General features: G+C 39.6%; 1 protein-coding gene across 7 annotated transcripts in view; it reads right to left on the reverse strand.

Annotated features, from left to right (window-relative positions):
• The window catches only part of MATCAP2 (microtubule associated tyrosine carboxypeptidase 2), a gene marked incomplete at its 5' end in the record, with an annotated part of 96,218 nt that overhangs the window by 63,739 nt on the left and 6,878 nt on the right, over positions 1-25,601 (reverse strand). For 3 of the 7 annotated variants that reach the window (XM_081244573.1, XM_081244567.1, XM_081244568.1), the window contains one exon: positions 2,810-3,507. In XM_081244573.1, coding sequence (XP_081100699.1) covers positions 2,810-3,507 — 698 coding nt within the window. Of the gene's footprint in view, positions 1-2,809; positions 3,508-13,316; positions 13,635-21,835; positions 22,108-25,601 lie in introns of those variants that run through there. The other 4 variants (XM_081244571.1, XM_081244570.1, XM_081244572.1 and 1 more) reach the window with 4 other exon arrangements.

Raw genomic sequence — 25,601 nt, forward strand, 5'->3', positions numbered from 1 at the left:
TAAATATGTAATTTCCATTTGACTGTTGGAAATACTGCCAAGGACTCCCAACACTGCCCTGAAGACCCTTCTCATCTCTCACTTCCAATCTTGTTCAACAATGTGCTGGGTCCAAGGCCATATGGATTTTATATCTAGGTTTCCCAGGATGGGCAGCCACAGAGAAGTAAGGCAGAAAGTGTACTGGCTGCCAGTTGACTGCTCAAATGTGCCACTAAGGATTTACTTCTGACCCACTAGTGAGCAGGCACCTGACGCTGGACAGCTTTCAGCATTCTCTCATCCCAGATCCCTTCTTCAGCATCCAGGAAGCACTGCACTCTTTCCTGCAAAGGTCCACAATCTCAGAAAACAGACATTTTCAGTTTCTGTCCCAAGGGTCGGGGAGCTGAGGCCCACCATGGCTGCCAGCAAGAGGCTAAGCAGGGTTCAGCAGGCTCCACCTGGAGTTATATTCAAGTCCTGCAGCCCATGCTAGATGCTCTGAACCATCAAAAGGGCCTAAGTGCCTCCTGAGGAACCTACTGCCTGGACCAGAAACAAACTGAGTCCTGAAACTCCTTGACATTGACAGGGCAATCAATTAGGAATGACCAGAACCTGAGACCTACCTTAGTTCCACTATGGTAGACTTATCTCTGCCTGGATTTAGTGTTGTTCTGCCTATCTTACACTAAAGAGGACCGCGGTCACTCTCCAACAACAATATACATTGCCTGCCTTGGAAAGGTCCAGATCGTGAAACTTGAGAGACTGTCAGCTAGGGATTGGCAAGGCCTCAAGGGTGGAGGCCAGAGATGAATGGGCTACTCAGCCATCCTGGCCCCTCTGCGCAGCGCATTTCTGAATCCTGAAACCAGCCCTGAAGCTGCTGCTTTAGCTTCACAGCTGGGGAGGGGAAGGATGTATCATGTCAGAATTCATTCAGATGCTAAGTAGGAACTTAAGCATATTTTATGGGGGTCTTGTTCCGATAAATCTCCCTTATTTGATTAAAGAGGCTTGAAAAGTACATTTGGAATTTGCTGCAATCATTCTCCCAAATGGTGGCATTTGAAGTACAGCGAGCTAGGATTGCTGGTGCTGTTTAGAAGCCTCAAATAACCCAAGCATAAGAAGCTGGAATTGGGTTAAAATAAAGATTGTAGAGCCAGAAACCAAGCACTGTCAATTCTCAATCTTTGGAGCTGCTGATGCTTCCTAACTACCATCCAAGAAAAATGAAAGAGCATTCATTTTGACCTAATGGTGGGAAATCCCTTTCCCAACTGGTAGGGCTTGCAGTAGGACTCCAAATTAAAGAAATCTGGTAAAGAAATCTCAGCTGTCTCTTTCAGCATTAAGGGGGAGAAAAACAAATAGCATTTTTATAATTACCATAAATTTTAAGTGAGTGAAAGCCCTATTCAATCAATTGCAATTTCCACACCAAAAAAAAGAAATCATAAAATCACTGCCAAAATAATAGCTGGCCTTTTTATTAGTGTTTAGCACAGTTTCGTATTTCAATAAAAAGGGAATGTAATACACACTACTATATATAAAACAGATAAATAATAAGGACCTACTGTATAGCACAAGGAACTCTACTCAATACTCTGTAATGGCCTATATGGGAAAAGAATCTAAAAAGGAGCGTATATATGTATATGTATAACGGACTCACTTTGCTGTACACCTGAAATGAACACAACATTGTAAATCAACTATACTCCAATTTAAAAAAGGGGGGGGTGTACCTTCAAAAAAAAGCAGCAGTAGAAAAGGTTTCTTCTAACAAAGGAAAATAAATAGCAAGATTAAAATTGTTTTAATCTTAGAATAAGCTTTACATAATGGCTTTAAAAGACTGGTCAGATTCCATGTAATTTATAACAAACAATAAAAAATTTGCTGGCTGCAAGTTCAAAGAACTTGCACTGCAGCAAAATGCTAAAATAGGGCATTTGCCACAGGCAAATGGAATCACGCAGCTTCACCTAGCCTACAGACAGATTTTCAATCACTGACAAAGCCAAGTTGAACCTAATGCATTATAAAAACCTGTACAAAATTAATTTAACCAAATATAGTCTGCTTTTATGATCTCAACTCTGTGCCCTGAAGGTAAACATCAGCCAACTTCTCCTCAGATAAAGTGGATTTTGAAGTTTATTAAGACCTTAACACACAAAACTGTGTGCTAAGTATCTAAACTGAGCAATTTGGCAAGTGTTGCTTATATCATCCACATCATGATTTGCTAACCTTGAAGATAATTTTTTAAATTCCATTATTTTCTTCTTTAAATGAGTACTTAAATATTTGATGATTATTAACAATTTCAGTAAAGCATTAAAAAGTTCTCTGGCAAGTATCAAGCCTAGTCCCCAAAATGCCTTTAGGGGCCTAAGCAAGCTGAGAATGTAATATAACAGGGAGAACCGGAGATACTGCATGCTCCATCTAACGCATTCAAAATCAAAAAGAAAACAAACACTTGTCTGTGGGCTGACGAATGGGCCATAAGTTTGTAACTCCCAAATGAAAGCTTGGAACCAGAATCTGAAGCTTTTTCCTAATATAGTTGCTTCCTAACACAACGTCTATATGATAGATTCTTTATTGAGTTTGATTAGTACAAAGTAGCTTACATATGAACTGTGACACTCACCTGGAGATTTCTTGTCACATATTTAGATGTCCTGGATGGGAGTTAACTATAAATAATTGGAATATTTTAAAACAACTTTTTTTGGCTTTCTATACGACGGCAAATAATTGTTTTCATTACATAAAATGAAATACCACTACTGAAGTAGCATTTTACCTGCTTAAGAAACCGGTCAGTGGCGTTGCTGTGCTTGGCTAACACACTTGGCAGAGAAGGATTAGCATATTCAAACTGAGGATTGTAGGTATAGTCAGACTTAAAGAATCTCACTTTTTCTTTCTCCAAGTTGGTGGGCTTTATAGCACTCAGTATACAAAATTTCTTTCCAGAAAAGTCATCTCCTTTTTCAAAACTTCTAGACAGCTGAGGCTGCAGCTTTGGCTTTGGAAGAGTGGAGAAATGGCGTCGCTTGACCTTTCTTTCATTTTTGGGTTTAGGTGGCAGTACTGTGCTGTTTCCTGTAACAGAGATATCATGTGTAAACTTTACAGGACTTGACACTGAACTAGTGACAAAAACAGCAGGCTGCCTTTCTAGGCAGTACCAAGTATCACTGCTCATCACAGGCACTGGGGCTTTCATCTTGCGAAGATCTTTACTACGTGAAGAGCTAGATTTGTTGGGTTTTCTACATCTTTTGGAGTAGGTGGAGGAAGACTGTTTTTGTGAATGATGCTTTTTCTCCTCTTTGCTCTGTAGTAGGACATTGTAACTACTGGTTCCAGTTGTGAAAATGTCCTTTAGTATTCCAGGAGATAATTGTGACATGCTTCCTTTGCTGTCAATGATCAAGGACTCTTCTGCACTTAGAATAGACTTCTTAGCAAGTTCTTGCTCAGGCCAGTGAAGCTTTTCTGTGTTAATAAACAAAATCAAAACAAAAGAAATAACAAAAGATACCAGATGAAGCAAATTGCTTATTATATGAAAAGTATTCTGAAGGTTCTGTAAACTTTATAATTTTGCAACAATTTTTAGAAAAGACATTTTAAATATTAAAAGACTATATTACTAAAATTTGGTCAAGCTAGACAGTCACTTCTGTAAGAATGTACATATGCTAAATTATCTATAAAAATCCTCAGCTTCAAACCATTTAGACGACCAAAGTCTAATCTAGATGTGAGATAATATACATAAATAATCTGAACACTCAACTCTACCAAGAATGTGGATTTTGTAGAAAGGATATAGTTTAATAGTATTACCAATATCAAAGTAAAATCCAAGGCATTTTCAAAGCAAATACAATCTTGAAATCTGACACCATATATAAAGGTAGCCATCAGTAAAAGAAGGACAACACTGTGTTACATATATCAAAAAAAATTTTTTTAATTAAATAAATGATATGTGCACATTCAAGCATGTTTTAGTAATGTCACTCAATATTTATTAGTTGCTTTTCTTAATTTTAGGCTATGGGTTAAGATTAAAGAAAATCAAGTTTTTTCTTGCCAAGACTTAAAAAAATAATTACTATGTAAGGTATCAGTATATCAAATGCCAAATTAAGGAGAGGTCAGTTTTGCCTTTAGATCTCAAAAGTGCTTTAAAGAGGTAAGAATAACTTGAAATATTGTTGCTTGTGTACTGTTTTAAAACTGTGCTGATTTGCATTCTTTCATTCCACAAATACAGGAATACTGCTAATAGGTACATGGATCTGAAAAACATCTGTATAAATACATTGTTCTTGCCTTCAACCAGCTTCTAATCTGGCTCTGAAGGTAAGGCAGTCCTATGAAGATTTGAGTACTAATACGAGGTAGTATAAGCTTAAATGTGAAAAACAAAAGATACAGACAATAACCTAGGGTTCAGGGAAGGAAGAGAAACATTGAGAGGATTTCAGGTAAACCCTTAAGAGCTTTCAGATTCAATTCTAAACTGACAAAGTGTTTGAGTTTGTCTTAAATCCTGTTATTTGAACTCCTATCTGATCATGTCTGCTTATAAACCTTTTCTAAATCCTTTCTGCAAATGTGATACATGATTCTCTCAACCACCTCTCTTTTCTAAGTCTCATGGATCCTTATGCCTCTAGCCCTCAACCTCTGGCTCCTACTACGGAGGCAATTTCAACGCTAGCTGACTGGGACAGCTGCCTTCCTTGCCAAGAAAGAGACAATTTATTTAATTCCATTTTTTTTAAAACTGTTTATCCACATAGATCTGTCGCTCACTCACTCAAGATTAGACATTCAGGGATCCTTTCTATAATAAGTAGTAATAAATAATAATAATAGCAGCCACTATTTGTTGACACATTTATGTGAGTTTGGGATTTCACCAAAAACTGTGCACGTTATATCACTTAAGCTTCAGAAATGTTAAGTAATGTGCTCAAGGTTATACGACAAGAAAGTAGTGAAGAGCAAACTGTGAGTCGAATGCAGATGTGTCTGATTACAGAGTCCATGTTCATTCTATTATATAAGGTCATTCATTCAATTATCAACAGACATTCAGTATTAAGTCTGCTACACGCACAGCACTACATCTTTTCTTCCTCTGTACAAACACAGCACCCTAGTAAGACACAGTAATCTTAATAACTGATGTATTCAATACTAAGATAGGTACCAGGACCATGTGTTATTCATGTTTCTCTTTCCAACATCTAGCATGGTATCTGGTAGACATTCAATAAATGTACACTGAATAAATAAATGAATGAATGAATGGCACGACCCTAAACATGCCATTCTCTGACCACTTTAGATACACAGTTATTTGTAGTTCTGGAACCATTCTATACTTCTATGAGGAGATGACTGTAGAAGTGGAAATATAACCTGGAAGACCTTGAACCACTGGTTCTCAAATGAGAGCAACTGTGTCCTCCAGGAGACTTTTGGTTGTCACAGTTAGGGAGGGCTGCTACTAGCATCTTGTGGGTAGAGGCCAGGGATGAGGTTAAACATCCTTCAATACATAGGACAGCCTCCTACAACAAAAATATTCGTCCTAAAATAATGCCACGGTAGGGAAACCCTGCACTAAAAGTTTTTAAAGCCCAGAAGTCTTAGGGTTTAGGGTAAAGAAACAGTATGAGGTCAAAAGTAGATAATAAACAATCCAAATATGTAAGGTACTTAGAAGTCCTTCTAGTTAACATTTTCTAGGCCAACGTATGAAATTTGAATTCTGCTGTCTAAAGGTAACATGAAAGTATAAACTTGCAGGGGTTAAATAAAATGTCTACTACATGGACAAGCTGAGAGATAGGAACTAGACTGCACAGGGTCATGTTGAAGGTTGATTGTACAAAGAAGCCATTCAATAATGTGAATAAACAGAACAAACAAAACTTTCATCAATGACTTGTAAGTCCCAGATCCTCAGGGGTTTCATACTTAAGTGTTGCCAACTGATAGTCAAAATTGGGTAGGATGGGCAAACATAGGCTGAGGAACACAAGCTGCAGTCCAAATGCCCAAGAACAATGTCGGTGTCCCTAACAAGACACCACAAGTTTAGGAGGCAAGAGGTGATAAAGAAAGTCGGACTGAAACGGACACTGAAAGGAAAAGAGCAAGAGAACTGAGATAAGAATAAGGGTATCACAAACCGAGAAAAGTTGGGTAAGGACTAGGCACAGCCAGGAAGGTAAAAGGAGGTAATCAGGTTTTTCTCGTTTGGTCTTCATAATAAAAAGGGGGAATTTACCTCAAATTAAAATCAGTTAACAAAACTACTCTGAAGAATTCCTAATTTGGGTGGTTTGTTACAGGTATATTGATTTTTTTTTTAAAAAGAATATTCAATGTAAAAAGTGCTTTCTTTGGTTCCTAAGACTCAGTAGCTCTGTTGATCAAAGAGCTGCGTTCATAGAGTTTTCTGTTGTTTTGTCATAAAGCATCTAAATTTTTAATTCTGTCCCATCTCAAACAACCTATACACTTCAGGATACTTAAACAAAAGTCCTAAACCAGCTGCCAAAACACTCAAGGAGGAATGGGGGAGTGGGAGAAAAATTACAGTGTGTGCATGACAGAACCCCTTCCCCCCTCTCAGGAGTTGCAGCATTTCAGTTCACTTGCTAATTACCTACTACCTGAGAGGTTTAGCATCAGTCCTTTTTAAGCTCCATCTGCTCATAAGTAGTCTGGGAGTACCAATGGTGTATCTACTTAGTAAATGTCAGTCCTGCCAAATGCTGATATCCCATGAAGTTCATAAATGTGGGGCAGGTGGACCTTCAAACAACTCTTACGAGATAGATATAAATTAATTTCTCAGAGTCATGCTAATCTTATTTTAGTTGTATTAAGTATTAGAAAACCTAAAATACTGTTTTTGTCATTTTAAATACTACTACTGTTTAAGAAAAACAACCTTTAAAACAGGCTTAAGAACATAATAAAAGGACAAGAAGAAGAGTTCAATGAAGAACATCCTATTCTCCTAACTCCTTTTTTCCTGAAAAATCAAAACCTTAAGCATAAGCAGACTTCTTTGGGGGCAAGTGTAACTCACTTTCTCTCATAAAAGTAATAAAATAAATAAAAATCATACTCTCATATTAAAAGTCACTATTTAATGTAACATTTTAGCCACCAGCAATCTGCTTCACTATAACCTTGGAGAAAATGAAAATAATCTGTTGATCAAAGAAGTCATTCACCCCAAAATGATTACCCATATTGAGGGAAAAAAGGAAAATAATATTACATTAAAATTGATAGTATATTCACAAGTGGATGACTATACTGAAATTACTAACACAATGAAAGCTGAATCTGTATCTAGAACAGGAGTAAAGAATACCAGGATTCCTGGCTTCCATTCCCAACTCTTTCAATAACCTCTCTGTAACAGTGGCTTCATCACTAAACCCATCAGCGTCTCCTGATCCTCATCTAAAGGAATGGAAGAAAGAGGGGAACACTGCTCACTAAATTCTTAGTATTTCACAACTGAATAGGTGAGGTTTCACAGTAGTTACAAGGTCTCTGGCTGAAAGGAAGATCAGATCATCAGAAACAAAGCCTGCTGGAAAATACCATTCAACCAATTTTGACCCATAAAATGGCAATTTCATATGGTTCACTTATACTTATGAAACCTGAGAACCCGGGGTAATTTTATACCACAAAATGATAGGTTGCTTGATTACAAACAGAAGAAGAGGCAAAATAAAACAATTCCCAAACAAGATAAACACTTTAGTTTTACCAAGCTGTTCATCATTACTTAAACTCAAATGATCTAACATCTGTCAACAGCAGAAAGGATACGTAAATTGTGGTATATTCATACAACAGAATACTATATTGCAATGAAAAAGAACAAACTGAGTTTGCAAGCAACAATATAGATGAATCTCACAGACAATACTGAGCAAACAAAGCCAGATCAAGAGAATACATACTGTATAATTCCACTTATATGTGGTTCAAAAACAGGCAAAACTTGGGACTTCCCTTGTGGTGCAGTGGTTAAGAATCTGCCTGCCAATGCAGGGGACACGGGTTCAATCCCTGGTCCGGGAAGATCCCACATACTGTGGAGCAATTATGCCCGTGTGCTACAACTACTGAGCCTGCGGGCCTAGAGCCCGTGCTCCTCAATAAGAGAAGCCACCGCAAGGAGAAGCCCGAGCACCACAACTAGAGAAAAGCCTTTCCACAGCAATGAAGACCCAACGCAGCCCAAGATAAATAAATTTAAAAAATAAATAAATAAAACAGGCAAAACTAATTTATGGTATTAGAAGGCAGAATAGTGCTTATCTTTGAGGGAGGGGTTATAACCTGGGAGGAGGTACCAGGGTACTGGCGGCTAGAAAGCTATCTTGTTCTGCGCAGTGGTTACATATGTACAGATTCATCAGGCTGCCCATTTAAGACTCAAGCACTTTACTGAATGTAAGTTACACTATAATTTTTAAACTGGTATATTTAAAATATCAGTATCTTTGAAAACATTTATTGCCCAATTTGTCTGCATTATAACAGGTAATCTTTTAATTATAATACCTCCAAATTCAACATTATCCAATATAGTTTCTCAACTGTAAGTAAACAGAGAGATGAAAAGGCATTGCTAGTATCATTCAAGAACTGAGAAACTCAACTATACTTCAGGATTCTTAAAAATGTCACAGCCCCAGTTAGGGGCGCTTCAGTGTTACTCTATCAGCAGCAAGGACTCTTATAATGTGATACTATTGTTTTTTGGTCAGAAACTGCTTGTGGTGGTGGTGATGGTGTGGTTTTGCAGTTAGAAGCATGCAGGGTATCCTATAATGCTGGGAAATGATGGTCTGTGGTAAAAGAAAATGCATTCAATACCATCTAAAACAACAGTGAACATGCGAGAAACACTTCCCCAGGCTTTCCACTTAGGGTGAAGACAAATCCTAATCATGGCACCTGAGGTCACTCATGGTCAGGTCACTCTGCCTCTCTGGCCCCATCATGCACAATGTTCCCCCTTCATCAGTCCACTCTCGCTTCCCTTCATTTTGTCAATCCCTCACACTCACCACTCCCTCTCCCGACACAAAACATCCTCATATTCTGTTCCCTGTGTTTGAAGAGCCCTCCCCTCTCCTCTCTGTTAGATTAATCCCTATTCATCCTTCAGTTCAAGTATCACTTGTTCAGGAAAACTTCCCCTGGAAGGTTCTTTGACTCACTTGTCATGGTTGCAGTCTTACATTTGTTTATATGATGGCCTTCCTCATCACTGAAATTATAAGTCCCATTATGGCATACATCTATGTTTGTTTCTGCTCACTCACTGCCCTGAGAGGGAGCCAAGGAAACAGAATATTTGAGAGGACAGAAAGGATACAGGACTTGAATGCCTGAAGGTTGAGGCAAAAATCATACCAGGATGCATAAAAATGTGAAACAATTAGTGATGTTGAAGATAAATTTTAATGGCAGGTGCCTACTGCTGTAGGACAGACAGGAGCTATGTGCCTAAGTGTATTCATCCCACATGGCCAAACACTGCTCTTAAGACTTTTGTCTCCAGTATTTTTAAACATTCACTTTTGTTACAAAGGAGCTTCATTTCCAGATGATTAATCACTTTTATATCACATACAAGATACAGGCAGTAGGAACTCATAAAATAACATAATCTTATATGGCTTCTGTTAGCATTTTGTTACTCACTTAATGAGCTAGGTGTCTTCTTCTATTTTGAAAACAATTTTATAGTCAAGTAAAATATGATCTTTCCAGGCAAAAATTACAGACTTGCCTGTGATAAAAACTTAAAAGCACCTGGAGTAAACTATCAGCTAATGTACCACTGATGTTAAATGAGATCCTCATGTTGAATTTCGTGGCTTAAATCAACATATAGTCATTTAAACAAGGGTTCTGACTTTCCTAGTGGTTGAGAAAATGGGCTTTGGAATGGAGCTTCTCTGATTTGAATCTTGGCTGTTTATTAGCAGCTGTGACCTTGAGCAAGTTACTTAACATCTTTGTGCTGCAGTTTCCCTATCTGTAAAATGGGATACTACTACTATATAACTCACAGTGTTGGTAGGAGGATCAAAAAAGGTAATATATGTGAAGTGCTGAGAACAATGATGGCCTGTACTAAGCAGCAGGTGTTAACTATCAGTATTATTATATTCAATACTATATTCAGCTCCTATAGAAATACTCCATGGAATAATGTAAATGGGAAGATATTCAGAATCATGAAATTTGGATTTCCAAGGTAAATTTAACATTAAGTAATAAATTCTACATTCTAAAATCAACATTTTAGTGGCTTTAGTATAATAAACCATCTTCTTTAAAAAGCTATGAGAAGGTAAAGAAATCTCTTCTGATTTGATCCCATTTCAAACAGCATATATAACATACAAATCTTATTTTATTTTACTCCTCCAATCAGTTCACCAGGATGTTATATTTAGATTATATTAAATCATGACTAATAAATCAACAGTGAGTAAGAGACCATATTGGAAGTGATTTCAGAAGCAAGTAACTGCTTCAGTCCTGAAATAAAACAATCAGTTTGCTCTATACCTATTTTAAAGCTGAAAAGAAATAAACACATTTCCATCAGTACCCTTACCACAAACAAGCATGCTCTTGATGCTAACGAGAAGAACATGGGCTTCTAAGATATCAATGAATGACGGGATAGTGAGGGAAAAGGAGGGCATGCTTTCAGCTAAACTCTCTTCATAAAGTTTCTGGCCGTTGAAACTGGGCTTTCTGATATGTCAGCAAAATGCTAGGCATGGGGTTCTAGAACTATCCTTTTAACTGGTCAAGAAATTTATAAAAGAAATGGAGAAACTGTTTTGAAAAACAACCAGTCAGGTTTTTGTTTTTGTTTTTTTGTGGTACGTGGGCCTCTTACTGTTGTGGCCTCTCCCGTTGTGGAGCACAGGCTCCGGGCACGCAGGCTCAGCGGCCATGGCTCACGGGCCCAGCCGCTCCGCAGCATGTGGGATCCTCCCGGACTGGGGCACGAACCCACGTCTCCTGCATCGGTAGGCAGACTCTCGACCACTGCGCCACCAGGGAAGCCCCAGTCAGTTGTTTTAAATGAAGCTTGAATTGTCTCAAATGACTATTTGAATTTTTATTGAACTACAGAAATACACTGCCAGATTATCTTATCTCAGGAAATGCAACATGCAGAGTTGGACTGATAAGTCTATTGCCATTAAATTATGGGAAGAGAGTTGAGGCAGGAGGAGTGGGTCTACTATTTTAGAAACTATCTCTCCTCAAACTTCCAACTCTGCATATTGAAAAACAGGAGATCCACTTTGTATTGCTAACTGGTCAGAATACCCACTTTCTAAAACTAATATTATCATAATTGTATTTTTCCTCTACCATGATTGTTATGCTTTGGGGAAATCATCTTAATTGCTGTTATTTCTAAATCGTTATCTAATAACCTTCACTAGGATATTTTTCTAACTAGTATATTTTTTCTCCAGGGCAGTGGTTCTCAAATGGGGCGGGGGCGGGTTAATTTTGCCCTCCAGGAGACATTTGACAATGTCTGGAGATATTTCTGTTTGTCACAACTGTGCGTGTGTGTGTGTGTGTGGGGGGGTGTTACTAGCTTCTAGTGGAAGAGGCCTGGGATGCTGCTAAACATTCTGCAATGCACAGGACAGCCCACCGCAACAGTTATCCACTGACTCAACATTAGTAGTGCCACGGTTGAGAGACTCTGTTCCAATACAAAAAGAAGATATGGTACTTTAAAATAGCTTTCGGGACTTCCCTGGTGGCGCAGTGGTTAAGAATCCGCCTGCCAAGGCACGGGACACGGGTTCGAGCCCTGGTCCAGGAAGATCCCACATGCCACGGAGCAACTAAGCCCGTGCACCACAACTACTGAGCTTGCGCTCTAGAGCCTGCGAACCACAACTACTGAGCCCACGTGCCACAACTACTGAAGCCCGCGCGCCTAGAGCCCATGCTCCACAACAAGAGAAGCCACTGCAATGAGAAGCCCGAGCACCGCAACCAAGAGTAGCCCCCGCTCGCCGCAACTTCAGAAAGCCCGTGTGCAACAACAAAGACCCAACGCAGCCCAAAATAAATTTAAAAAAATAATAATAACTTTCTATTTTCATTGTATTTTAAGATGAAAGAACAGGATCTACATCAAATCACTTTAAGAAAAAAATTTAATGCCAATTTAAGTTGCCTCTTAAGTCTTAGATCTTGTAATTGTCTGTTTCCTGACAACATAAATAACAATGAGATAAATCACAGCAATGTCATGACTGCACAAAATCAACTCCTCATTTTATAACCTGGAACATGAAATATAAAATTAAGACCATAAATATTTTCATTAAAAGTGAATTTCGTTATACAATTTAAAATTTTGCAGAAAAATGGTCTATTAGGTACAGCGATGCCTTAAAGTAAAAAAATCTGTTCTTATTTTGAAGCCAGTTTCAAGATGAGACATTTCCCTTTACTCTGCTGTTCTTCGGTGTTTTTAGTCATGATACTAGGTTATCAAGAATGCTGTCTTGCCGGAATGTTAGGCAGAATCAAATGACGGGAAAATGGCCTAGGAAATTATTCTAGTATTGTGTAAGATAAGTTTCAAATGATTAATATACACAATTATTTTCCAAAAATAACAAAAGGCAAACACAACTTTCTGGTCTAAACAAACATTTTTTTGCGCTTGGTATAATACTTACTATAAAGTGACCTCTTAATATCAACTCAAAACGTTCTGATTTAAGAATAAAAGCATACATACAAAGAGTATAAATACTGATATACAGAGATGTGCTCTTTTGCTTAGCTCTGACTTTTCTGAACATTCTAGAAAACTAGATCCTAGTGCACTACAATGCCTAATTACGTATCTAATAAGCCTTGAAACGGAATTTAACAATATTCAGGTTGTACATTTGTAGGGCCAATCTATTATACTTTACCTCACTACAGTCCACAGCACGTGCTTACTGATAATAAGTGACAAAAGGAAAAGGAACCGTTTTCTCTCTTCCCTGCACACCTTTTCCCTAAGCACCTTCCGCGCGTTCCGCACTGTTTCAGGGCGCCGCGTTGAGCACAGAAGCCCACATCCTCCCGTCACCTCGGCCTCCAGGTACTCGCCGCAAGCGGCCGGGACGACGCTGGCCGCTCCCGCCAGCCCAGGGGCCACCCTTCCTGGCACTCACCCGTCACGCGAATGGACTCCAGCATCGTCCCGCTGAGGCCGCGGGCGGCGGGCTCCGCGGGCGCTGGGGGCGAGGGCCAGACAGGAACCCGGCGGGCCGCCTCTAGCCTCCGGCCGTGCCTCAGACGCGGGGTCGCGGAGGAAGGTTGCTCTCGGCGACCGGGTGCAGGATAAGCCGGGTAAGGACAGACGGAGACGTGCGGACGGAGAGCTGCAAGCAGCGTTCCCTCCAACCCACAGGTGCTGAAAGGTACTCAAAGCCGCCCAACACTGGGCAGCTGCTCTTAGCGCCCGCCGGCGTGACGTTGCCGCTCCCCCGTTGCTAGGAAACGCGTGCCGTCCGCGTGCGCCGCGCTTCACGGAGCCTGCGCGCCTTTGGAGGCGCCAGAGATACGGCGTCCTGGCTCGCAGGAAGAGAGAAGGAACTACAACTCCCGGCGTGCACAGCGCAGGCCCGTGCCTCGGGAGCTTGTGGGCTGGGCCCTAGGAGAGGCTCCGGTCTCCAGCCTTTCGTATAGACGCATTTTGACTGATCATCCCTGTAGACATCTGTGCGCTGTTGAAGAGGGCGTTAACTCCTCAGTAGATTTTACAAGAGACAGGTGGCGTGACACTCAGTCCCAGATGCGAATTACAAAACCGGTCTCCTCCGCCTTTTACTTACCTTTCCAGGTGCAAAAAAGCTAACACAACTTAAGATTGCAGGTGGTAGTAATGAAGGTGCTGGAAGCTCAACTACATTTACCCAATGAGTACCCCGGCATAATATACTAAATACTAAAATACAAACTTTAATTTATGATTGTGCAGTTGATAGGGGCTAATTGTTGTTTTTGTTCATTATTGCGTGGGAAATGTGGAGACTATACCATTTAACGAACATTTTCTGAGAGCCTAACGTGTGCAAGGTTCTGAGACAGGCCTTGAGAACGTCAACAAGGGAAATGAAATAAGGCTGGAGCTTACAGTTGAGAAACTCATAAGACAGCATTGGCACTGTCAATTTTCAAAGCCACATTTTCTCTTTACCTTTCCTCAAGGTTGAGATAGGACATAGAAATAATTGTGGGATGTGTTTTCAAACTCAGGAACAAAAGGAAAGTTGAAGTTATGTCAGGGAACATCATACTCTAAAAATGACAGAACAAGTGAGAATTTGTATCTTTTTCACCAATTAGGAGCATACGATGGAAATTTGACAGTATCACAGATAGTGCATAACTCCACATCCTAGTTTGTCAGAAAATCCTGTGAACACTATTTTCAGAATATATCCAGGATCCAGCCACTTCTCACTATCACCACTGCCACTTGTCTGGCTCAAGCCACCACCAGCTTTTGTCTGGATTATAACTGTAGCCTCCTAAATGAACCCCGTGTTTCCACTCTTGCCCTCTTCACTTTACTCTCAAAACTCAGTAGCCAGCATGATCCTGTTAAAAAGTCAGATAATGTCAGTTCTCTGTGAAAAACACTTCAATGGCTTCCTTTTTTACCTATGAGGTCCTTTATGACCTAGCCTCCTGCCATCTCTTTGGGCTCATCTCCCACTGCTCTCCTCCTTGGTCTCCTCCAGACACACTGGCCTCCTAGATATTCGTCAGCTATGCCAAGCACTGTTTCACCTCATGACCAATGCAATTTGAGACCTCCCCTACCTGGAAGGCTCCCCCACCCCCAGCACCCACCCTGGCCTTAAGCCCACGGGACTAGCTCCTCCACTTCTCAGGAATTAATCCAAATGTCACTTCTCACTGAGGCCTTTCTTGGCCACTCAATTTAAAATTCCATTCCTTTCTCAGATTTCCCATACCCTTTCTCTGCTTTATTTTTTTTTTCCTTAGCACTTAACATTATATAATTTATTACATATTTTACTGATTTCTTTTTTTTAAACATCTTTATTGGAGTATAATTGCTTTACGATAGTTAGTTTCTGCTTTATAACAAAGTGGTTCAGCTATACATATACAACTATCCCCGTATCTCCTCCCTCTTGTGTCTCCCTCCCACAATACCTATCCCACCCTTCTGGGTGGTCACAAAGCACCGAGCTGATCTCCCTGTGCTATGCGGCTACTTCCCACTAGCTATTTTACATTTGGTAGTGTATATATGTCCATACCACTCTCTCACTTCGTCCCAGCTTACCCTTCCCCCTCCCCATGTCCTCAAGTCCATTCTCTACGATTGCGTCATTATTCCTGTCCTGCCCCTGGGTACTTCAGAAACACGTTTTTTTTTTTTTTTTTTTTAGATTTGAAAAAAAACTGGACAGCTACATTTAAAAGAATGTAGATTCTTTTTTTTTTTTTTACATTCCATATATATGTGTTAGCATACGGTATTTGTTTTTCTCTTTCTGACTTACTTCACTCTGTATGACAGACTCTAGGTCCATCCACCTCACTATAAAGAACTCAGTTTCGTTTCTTTTTATGGCTGAGTAATATTCCATTACATATATGTGCCACATCTTCTTTATCCATTCACCTGTCAATGGACACTTAGGTTGCTTCCATGTTCTATTTACAATAAATAGAGCAGCAATGAACATTGTGGTACATGACTCTTTTTGAATTATGGTTTTCTCAGGGTATATGTCCAGTATTGGGATTGCTGGGTCATATGGTACTTCTATTTTTACTTTTTTAAGGAAGCCTTATTCTGTTCTCCATAGTGGCTGTATCAATTTACATTTGCACCAACAGTGCAAGAGGGTTCCCTTATCTCCACACCCTCTCCATTTATTGTTTGTAGATTTTTTCATGATGGCCATTCTGACTGGTATAAAGTGACACCTCATTGTAGTTTTGATTTGCATTTCTCTAATGATTAGTGATGTTGAGCATCCTTTCATGTGTTTGTTGGCAATCTGTATATCTTCTTTGGAGAAATGTCTGTTTAGGTCTTCTGCCCATTTTTGGATTGGGTTGTTTGTTTTTTTGATATTAAGCTGCATGAGCAGCTTGTAAATTTTGGAAATTAATCCTTTGTCACTTGCTTCATTTGCAAATATTTTCTCCCATTCTGAGGGTTGCCTTTTCAACTTGTTTATGTTTTCCTTTGCTGTGCAAAAGCTTTTAAGTTTCATTAGGTCCCATTTGTTTATTTTTGTTTTTATTTCCATTTCTCTAGGAGGTGGGTCAAAAAGGATCTTCCTGTGATTTATGTCATACAGTTTTCTGCCTATGTTTTCCTCTAAGAGTTTTATAGTGTCTGGCCTTAAATTTAGGTCTTTAATCCATTTTAAGTTTATTTCTGTGTATGGTGTTAGGGAGTGGTCTAATTTCATTCTTTTAAATGGAGCTGTCCAGTTTTCCCTGCACCACTTACTGAAGAGGCTGTCTTTTTTCCATTGTATATTCTTGCCTCCTTTATCAAAAATAAGGTGACCATATGTACGTGGGTTAATCTATGGGCTTTCTATCTTGTTCCATTGACCTATATTTCTGTTTTTGTGCCAGTACCATACTGTCTTGATTACTGTAGCTTTGTAGCATAGTCTGAAGTCTGGGAGCCTGATTCCTCCAGCTCCATTTTTCTTTCTCAAGATTTCTTTGGCTATTTGGGGTCTTTTGTGTTTCCATACAAATTGTGAAATTTTTTGTTCTAGTTCTGTGAAAAATGCCATTGGTAGTTTGATAAGGATTGCATTGAATCTGTAGATTGCTTTGGGTAGTATAGTCATTTTCACAATGTTGATTCTCCAATCCAAGAATATGGTATATCTCTCCATCTGTTTGTATCATCTTTGATTTCTTTCATCAGTGTCTTATAGTTTTCTACATACAGGTCTTTTGTCTCCTTAGGTAGGTTTATTCCTAGGTATTTTATTCTTTTTGTTGCAATGGTAAATGGGAGTGTTTCCTTAATTTCTCTTTTAGATTTCTCATCATTAGTGTATAGGAATGCAAGAGATTTCTGTGCATTGATTTTGTATCCTGCTACTTTACCAAATTCACTGATTAGCTCTAGTAGTTTTTTGGTAGCATCTTTAGGATTCTCTATATATAGTATCATGTCTTCTGCAAACAGTGACAGCTTTACTTCTTCTTTTCCGATTTGGATTCCTTTTATTTCTTTTTCTTCTCTGATTGCCATGGCTAGGACTTCCAAAACTATTTTGAATAATAGTGATGACAGTGGACAACCCTGTCTTGTTCCTGATCTTGGAGAAAATGGTTTCAGTTTTTCACCATTGAGAACGATGTTGACTGTGGGTTTGTCATATATGGCCTTTATTATGTTGAAGTAAGTTCCCTCTATGCCTACTTTCTGGAGAATTTTTATCATAAATAGGTGTTAAATTTGGTCAAAAAAATTTCTGCATCTATTGAGATGATCATATGGTTTTTCTCCTTCAATTTGTTAATATGGTGTATCACATTGATTAATTTGCGTATATTGAAGAATCCTTGCATTCCTGGGATAAATCCCACTTGATCATGGTGTATGATCCTTTTAATGTGCTGTTGGAATCTGTTTGCTTGTATTTTGTTGAGGATTTTTTCATCTGTGTTCATCAGTGATATTGGCCTGTAGTTTTCTTTCTTTGTGACATCTTTGACTGGTTTTGGTATCAGGGTGATGGTGGCCTCGTAGAATGAGTTTGGGAGTGTTCCTCCCTCTGCTATATTTTGGAAGAGTTTGAGAAGGATAGGTGTTAGCTCTTCTCTAAATGTTTCATAGAATTCGCCTGTGAAGCCATCTGGTCCTGGGCTTTTGTTTTTTGGAAGATTTTTAACCACAGTCTCAATTTCAGTGCTTGTGATTGGTCTGTTTATATTTTCTATTTCCTCCTGGTTCAGTCTCGGAAGGTTGTGCTTTTCTGAGAATTTGTCCATTTCTTCCAGGTTGTCCATTTTATTGGCATGTAGTTGCTTGTAGTAATCTCTCATGATCCTTGTTTGTTTGCTCTTTAGTTCTTCTAGGTCCTTGTTAAATGTTTCTTGTATTTTCTCCATTCTATTTCCAAGATTTTGGATCATCTTTACTATCATTATTCTGAATTCTTTTTCAGGTAGACTGCCTATTTCCTCTTCATTTGTTTGGTCTGGTGGGTTTTTACCTTGCTCCTTAATCTGCTGTGTGTTTCTCTGTCTTCTCATTTTGCTTAACTTACTGAGTTTGGGCTCTCCTCTCGCAGGCTGCAGGTTCGTAGTTCCTGTTGTTTTTAGTGTCTGCCCCCAGTGGCTAAGGTTGGTTCAGTATGTTGTGTAGGCTTCCTGGTGGAGGGGACTGGTGCATGTGTTCTGGTGGGTGAGGCTAGATCTTGTCTTTCTGGTGGGCAGGACTGCATCTGCTGGTGTGTTTTGGGGTGTCTGTGACCTTATTATGATTTTAGGCAGCATCTCTGCTAATGGGTTGGGTTGTGCTCCTGTCTTGGTAGTTGTTTGCCATAGGGTGTCCAGCACTGTAGCTTGCTGGTCGTTGAGTGGAGCTGGGTCTTAGCATTGAAATGGAGATCTCTGGGAGAGCTTTTGCCATTTGATATTACATGTAGCTGGGAGGTCTGTGGTGGACCAGTGTCCTGAACTTGGCTCTCCCACCTCAGAGGCACAGGCCTGACACCCAGCTGGAGCACCAAGACCCTGTCAGTCACACGGCTTGGTCTGTAGAAGCCAAACCTCTAGACAGACAGATTAAGGGAGTGAACATGTTGGGAATATCCAGTCGCGTCTTCTCGCTTGCATATCCACGTAAGAAAGATGAAGGATAAATAAAAGGAGGATTATTTAAAATCCAATAAAGCATGAATTTTGTTTTAATCTTGTGTCTTAAAGAGATGCAAATTCAACCAACTTCAAAGGTAATCAGGGTATGGAGAGCAGGTCACAATGCAGGATCCAGAGTGCTTATTTCATTTGCATATGAGGTTAGTGGCTGGACTTTTTTTTTTTTTTTTAATGATTCTTCTGGCAATTACAGTTTTTGATTTTTGGAGCTTTAGTGGACGAGGCTTTGTGTAGAGAAGCTGGGGGCTGGCTCTGTCCCTTTTGGAGCACGGTCATTCCCAAAGTGTCCCCTTCTGGCTTGGAGTGCCTGGGCGATAGCAGGGTCTCCGGAAAGGGGTGGCCGGTGGCCGAGGATGGAGGGTTTTCCTTTCCTGCAAAGCAGGATTAATAATCCATCTCGGAGGGTTTTGAAGTTCACGACTCTTCTTTGCAAAGCAAAGGCAAATGCATCGGACGCCAGCACTTCTGGATGGTGGTGCTCAAGAACCACCCAGACGAGCACTTTCAATAGACCAAAGCCCCAAGATTTCCTCTTAAACATTGCTCTGGTGGGAGGAGAATCCCACGAAGCTAGGGAAGATGTTCCTGCTCCTAGGGTGTGTGTGCGCACGTTTTCTCTTTCTGCACACCCCCAAACTCCTTTACCCCCTCACTCCTAATGCTAAGTCTCTGGCAGAGGCAGCTTCCCACAACATGTGCTGCAGGAAATCTTACTGATTTATCTTGATTATTGTCTGTCTCCATCTCTAGAATAAAATTTCCACAAGTGCAGTGATTTTTGACTGTTCACTGCTATACTTACAGCAACTAGAATAGTGTCTAGCACACAGTATGTACTCAATTATTTGTAAGTTAAGGAATAAGTAGATAATAGAAAGCATGCGTTTTCAATGATAATTCAAAGAAAAATCGAATGATCTAAAATGGGCATGTAGGTAAGGAATACATCTTCAGGTTAAACACTTGATATAGTAATAAGCAATGAATCCTTTGCATTCAGAAGAGCAGTTGTTCTTGCAACATATGTCCTAAGGAAAAAGCATGTAAATGAAACTTATATACCTAACTTCCTTACATACCTTCCTTAACTTCCTTATATACCTTAAACTCTGAAACCTGCTTTCCAAGTTTGCTATAAGTACATCTGTTACCTCTGCAAATTTCTAATTTTTCAAGTCACTGCAGTTTAAGAACTGTAATTCTCAAAAAAATAAAGACTCCTAAAAGATGTTTCCAAGTCATATGTTCAGCATCTAAAGAATTTACTCTGAATGTTTTTACTAAAGCATGGGTAGTCAGATTGTCCATTTTCATTATATTTTGAAGAAACCAAGATGTATTATTTTATTAATTTCAGAGCTATTTATTTATATACAAGAGACAGGGCTTCGTGCTTTTAGAGTACATAAAAGACACAATAATTATCCTCAAGACACTTACAAGCATGGAGGGATATATATATATATATATACACACATACATATATATATAAACACACACACACATAATACAAGTTAGAAAATGATGTACACTAAAGGTATACCTCCCTCTTCAACATTTCGTTAAACTTAAGAATTCTAAAAATAAACAATTTGATGCCCCTGTAGTTAGCCCATCTAGAATATTATTTCATTGCTTACTTTAAAAATTATTTTTATGTTCACCCTACCAGTATTTTCTTGTGGATCATTTTGATTTATAAACATCTTCAGTGATAAATAGTATATAAAGGTGAATATCAATTAATTCAAAATTTAAAAAAGATATTCTTTGTGTACTATTAGGCACTGAAGTACACTTGCTAACAAATTCATGAAAACAAGTTTATCTAATTTCTTACAAAACTAGTACTGTTATAAGCTTCTTTTACCACTCCAGCCTATGCAATTATTCATCCTCATCAAGCCTTGTGCATCTGCTTTGTTAATTATTGATTCGTTCTACGCCTGTTTAGTATTTCCATTGGGTAAGGCATCTGCAGCTGTCCACTTGGCTGCTTTTGAGTCAGCATTGTTTTTACATATCTGCCAGAACAATGAACAATTCCATCTTTTTGAGAAACTTTCCTTTATACCTGTTTCTATATAAACTCCATTTTCAAAGCACTGATTGCAAAATAAAGTTAAGAAGTATTAAAACTGCTTTTAATAATTTGCTTATCTCTAAGGATACACGTCCCCCATTTTTAAAGTTTTACTAAAGTTTTCCAAAAATAGCCAAGAATGCTATTGTAGTTATCCTACTGCAGCATTATACTTCACTTTTTTAATGGTTATTTTTATGTTCACTACCAGCACTGTATTGTGGATCATTTCAATTTCTGATTTAATGATGATTTCCATTAAATTTTAGATACAAAAATGATAGGAAAATAGATATTTTCAGAGAAATATTGTTTTTTTTATGTGTGGTGAGATTTTTATGTTATGGATAAAGAACTTATATTTTTCTTATTTTTTTCAGTAACTTTTGTTTAATTAACTCATATGTTAATGTGTATATTCCATGTACAAACTATTGATACATGGCAAGCTACTCACAGTCAATGGAGTTTCAGGACAAAAGAAGTCAGTCGAAATATCTCTGTAGTAAGAGAGGATGGGATTTTTTTTTTTTTTTAAGAAAAAAGATCAACATCTTCCTTTTTAAAGACTTAGAACACATTTGATCATTAACCTGGGTAGTAAAGGCCAAGAAAGAGGAACGGTGAAGACTGGAGAAGGTTGCTAATAAGCATTGTTAGTGCTGGTGGAGAGACAAATAACTGTAATATTTCACTTACTATAGCAAAAGTTCATTTTGTTGAGAGCAGATCAAGTATATATTATGCTTGAAACTGAGAAAAAGTTTAATTTCTTAAGGAGAAGTTATCTCAGGAACTAGAAAAAAAATAGAACATTAAAATAATATTTGTTTACTTTTACATTTCAGATGAGAGTTTAAAAGCATAAGGGAAGGAGAGGCTTCTAGAAAATACTTTTGACTTTCCTCCCTGTTCTCTTGGAAACAATTTATAACATTCTATGTCATTGGAAATTTATTAATCGAGGAAAATTAATCTGCAGCTTGCCATTATAAAAGAACAGAGAAACTGGTTGCAACATCCCAGGTTCTAACAAGCATTAAAGGGAGCCTCAGGGCAGCTGTAAACAGTGTTCCTTGACTCTGGAAGAAAAAAAGAGCCAGGGAAAGTTGGTTTCTGTAGCTTTAAAAATTTTTTTTTCAGTGCAGTTTGAATGCTTTTGGGATGTCTGTATTGAGAGAATGGAATGTTTTCAGTATGTCTTTTTCAGGAGAATGAAAAACATGAAGTGGAAGCCAAATAAAAGAATGCTTTGTGAAACTGCCTCCGCCTTTCACCTCATTGAAAATAGTCAGGACAGCACAAAAACCCTGGGAAACCCTGTGATATTTTTTTGATAGGATGTTTTATTGTAAATGACTGAGGGGGGAGGATATTTTTTATTAATCAGACATCAAAAATATTCCCTATCTTAATTACATTTTGAAGAAATGAAGATGTGCATTAATTTACTCCTTCCACAGATGTTTATTAAGTATTTATGTTACTACTGGTAGTGCATACATACATATGTAAATATGATATACATATATCAGGCAGTCCCTGTGCGCATACATCAGGGATGCTGGGTGAGTAAATCAGATAGAGTCCCAGCTCTCTTGGAACTTATAGTGGGAGAAACAAATAACAATCAAGTAAATAAATGATGTAATAGATACAAATAGGTGCTATGAAGTACAGTAAATCAGAGAAGTATACTAGAGATGGTGACTTGGGGCACGGAGGGGTCAGGAAAAGCCTCCTTGAGGAAGTGACTTTTGAGACTTGAAGGATAAGCAAGAGTCAGCCATGAGAAATTTGGGGCGGGGTTGGGCAGGGAAGACAAGCATTCAAAGTAGAGGGAATTGCAAAGGCAAAAGCCCTGGGATGGGATTGATCTTGTCCTGACCCTGGGGCTATGTGAAGGTCAGCGTGGTTGGAGTCCAGTGAGCTGGGGGAAAGTGAAAAGATTTCAGAGGTAGCAGGGGCTAAGGAAAGGAATTTGGACTTTTTTCTAAGTACAATCAGAAGCCACTAAAACAGGGCAGTGACATAATATGGCTTTTTTTTCTTTAAAGATCGCATTGACTGCTCTGAGAATGATGGATAAGAGGATGAGAGTGGAAGCAGGGAAACCAGACAGGAGACTCTTGCAGTAGGTCCAGTGAGGGTGATGATGGCTTAAAGTGGAATGGAAGCTGTAGAGAGGGAGAGAAGTAAAAGATATATTTGGAGGCAGAGATGATGGTAGGTTGGGTATGTGGATAGAGTAGGAGGAAAAGAAGAAAGAACTGAATATGACCCCTAGGTTTTTGGTTTGAGCAACTGGGTAGATAGTGGTGCCATTTATGGAAATGGAGAAGATTGGGGAAAGAATAGGTTTAGTGGGGAAATTCCATTTTGGATTTGTTAAGTTTAATACACCAGTTAAAAGTCCAAGTCAAGGGCCTCCCTGGTGGCGCAGTGGTTGAGAGTCCGCCTGCCGATGCAGGGGATACGGGTTCGTGCCCCGGTCTGGGAGGATCCCATATGCCGCGGAGCGGCTGGGCCCGTGAGCCATGGCCTCTGGGCCTGCGCGTCTGGAGCCTGTGCTCCGCAACGGGAGAGGCCACAACAGTGAGAGGCCCGCATACCGCAAAAAGAAAAAAAAAAAAAAAAAAAAAAAAAGTCCAAGTCAAGATTTCACATAGGTGGTTGGATATTAGTGTTCCGAGTTCAAGGAAGAGATCATGCCAAAGAAATAAATTTGGGAACCATCAGTATACAGATGTTTTTTTTTTGTTTGTTTGTTTGTTTTTTGCAGTACGCAGGCCTCTCACTGTTGTGGCCTCTCCCATCGCGGAGCACAGGCTCCAGACACGCAGGCTCAGTGGCCATGGCTCACTGGCCCAGCCGCTCTGCGGCATGTGGGATCTTCCCGGACCGGGGCACGAACCCGTGTCCCCTGCATTGGCAGGCGGACTCTCAACCACTGCGCCACCAGGGAAGCCCTATACAAATGGTATTTTAAGTCAGTGGAACTGATGAGATCATCTGGGGGTGTGTGTGTAGATAGACAAGAGCACCCAGGGTAGAATTTATAGTTCTTAGTTACTTAGTTTGGGGCAGAGGAAAAGGAGCCAACAAAGTTATACACACACACACACACACCATCTTCTTCAACTTATGATTGGGTTATGTCCCGATAAACCCATCCTAAGTCAAAAAAGCATTTAACGCACCTAACCTACCAAACATTATAGCTTAGCCTAGCCTAGCTTAAACATACTTAGAACAATTATATTAGGCTACAGTTGGGCAAAATAACACAAAGCCTATTTTATTATAAAATGATGAATATCTCATGTAATTTATTGAGTACTGTACTGGAAATGAAAAACAGAATGGTTGTATGGGTTTTGATCGTTTATCCCCCTGATCACATGGCTGACTGGGAGCTGCACCTTGGTGCAGCTGCCTAGCATCATGAGCATTGAACTGCTTATTGCTAGCCCAAGAAAAGATCAAAATTGGGCCGTGTTTGGGGAAGAGACCTGGGAAGGGCCAATGACAGGTTCTGGAAATCTCTGACTAGTCACAATCTTCTTGGTTCCTCATCTGCTATTTTAGGGGGCTGAATTAGGGGATCCCTGCCAGCTCCTACCTTTTTTTTAACTTGCTTGGCCACCTTTTAAGAATAGATGAACTACTTAGCATGTGGCCTCATAGACAAGGGCAGGGTGGGAAGTCAGGGCTAATACATAGGCATGGCTACAAATGAACTATGACATTTTTAATTTGACCAAAAGTTGGGAAAGGAGAATAAACTGAAGATTAGGGTTAGAGGGGACTTGCAGGTTAAGTAGGCGAGAGCAGCAGTAGAGAAAAGATAAGAATTTTAGATTACAATCAGAAGCCAGTTTGGGGATTTGAAATCTTGGAGATGGAGCACTTCCTGGTTGTGTTTAGCGTTCAAGTGTGGCCATATATGTGGTGGACAAGCAGAAGAGAGGAGGAGGTCAGTAGAGTTGGAAGGTTTGCGGAATGGTGAGGTCAGAGCGTAGGAGGCGGTGGTCACTGAGAATTCATCACCAAACATTTCTTGAGGGCCTAGTACCTGCCAGGCATGAATGGTGCTGACGAATGCAGATGGTGTCAGGCTGTGAGAAGCAGGGCAGAGAGTGAAAGCAGATGTCATGAACGCCAACATTTGGAAGGGCTAATGAGCCAGGGGAAGAACCAAGGTCTGGAAAGAGTAGGTGAAGAGAAATTTTTGAAGTGTTTGAAAGATAAAGAAGTTCATGACAAGGCGAAAGAGAGGCATGGACGTGTATACACTACCAAACGTAAGGTAGATAGATAGTGGGAAGCAGCCGCAGAGCACAGGGAGATCAGCTCGGTGCTTTGTGACCGCCTGGAGGGGTGGGATGGGGAGGGTGGGAGGGAGGGAGATGCATGAGGGAAGGGATGTGGGAACAGATGTATATGTATGACTGATTCACTTTGT

The sequence above is a fragment of the Mesoplodon bidens genome (assembly GCF_964165515.1).
Source record: "Mesoplodon bidens genome assembly, chromosome: 9".
NCBI classification, from domain to species: Eukaryota; Metazoa; Chordata; class Mammalia; order Artiodactyla; family Ziphiidae; genus Mesoplodon; species Mesoplodon bidens.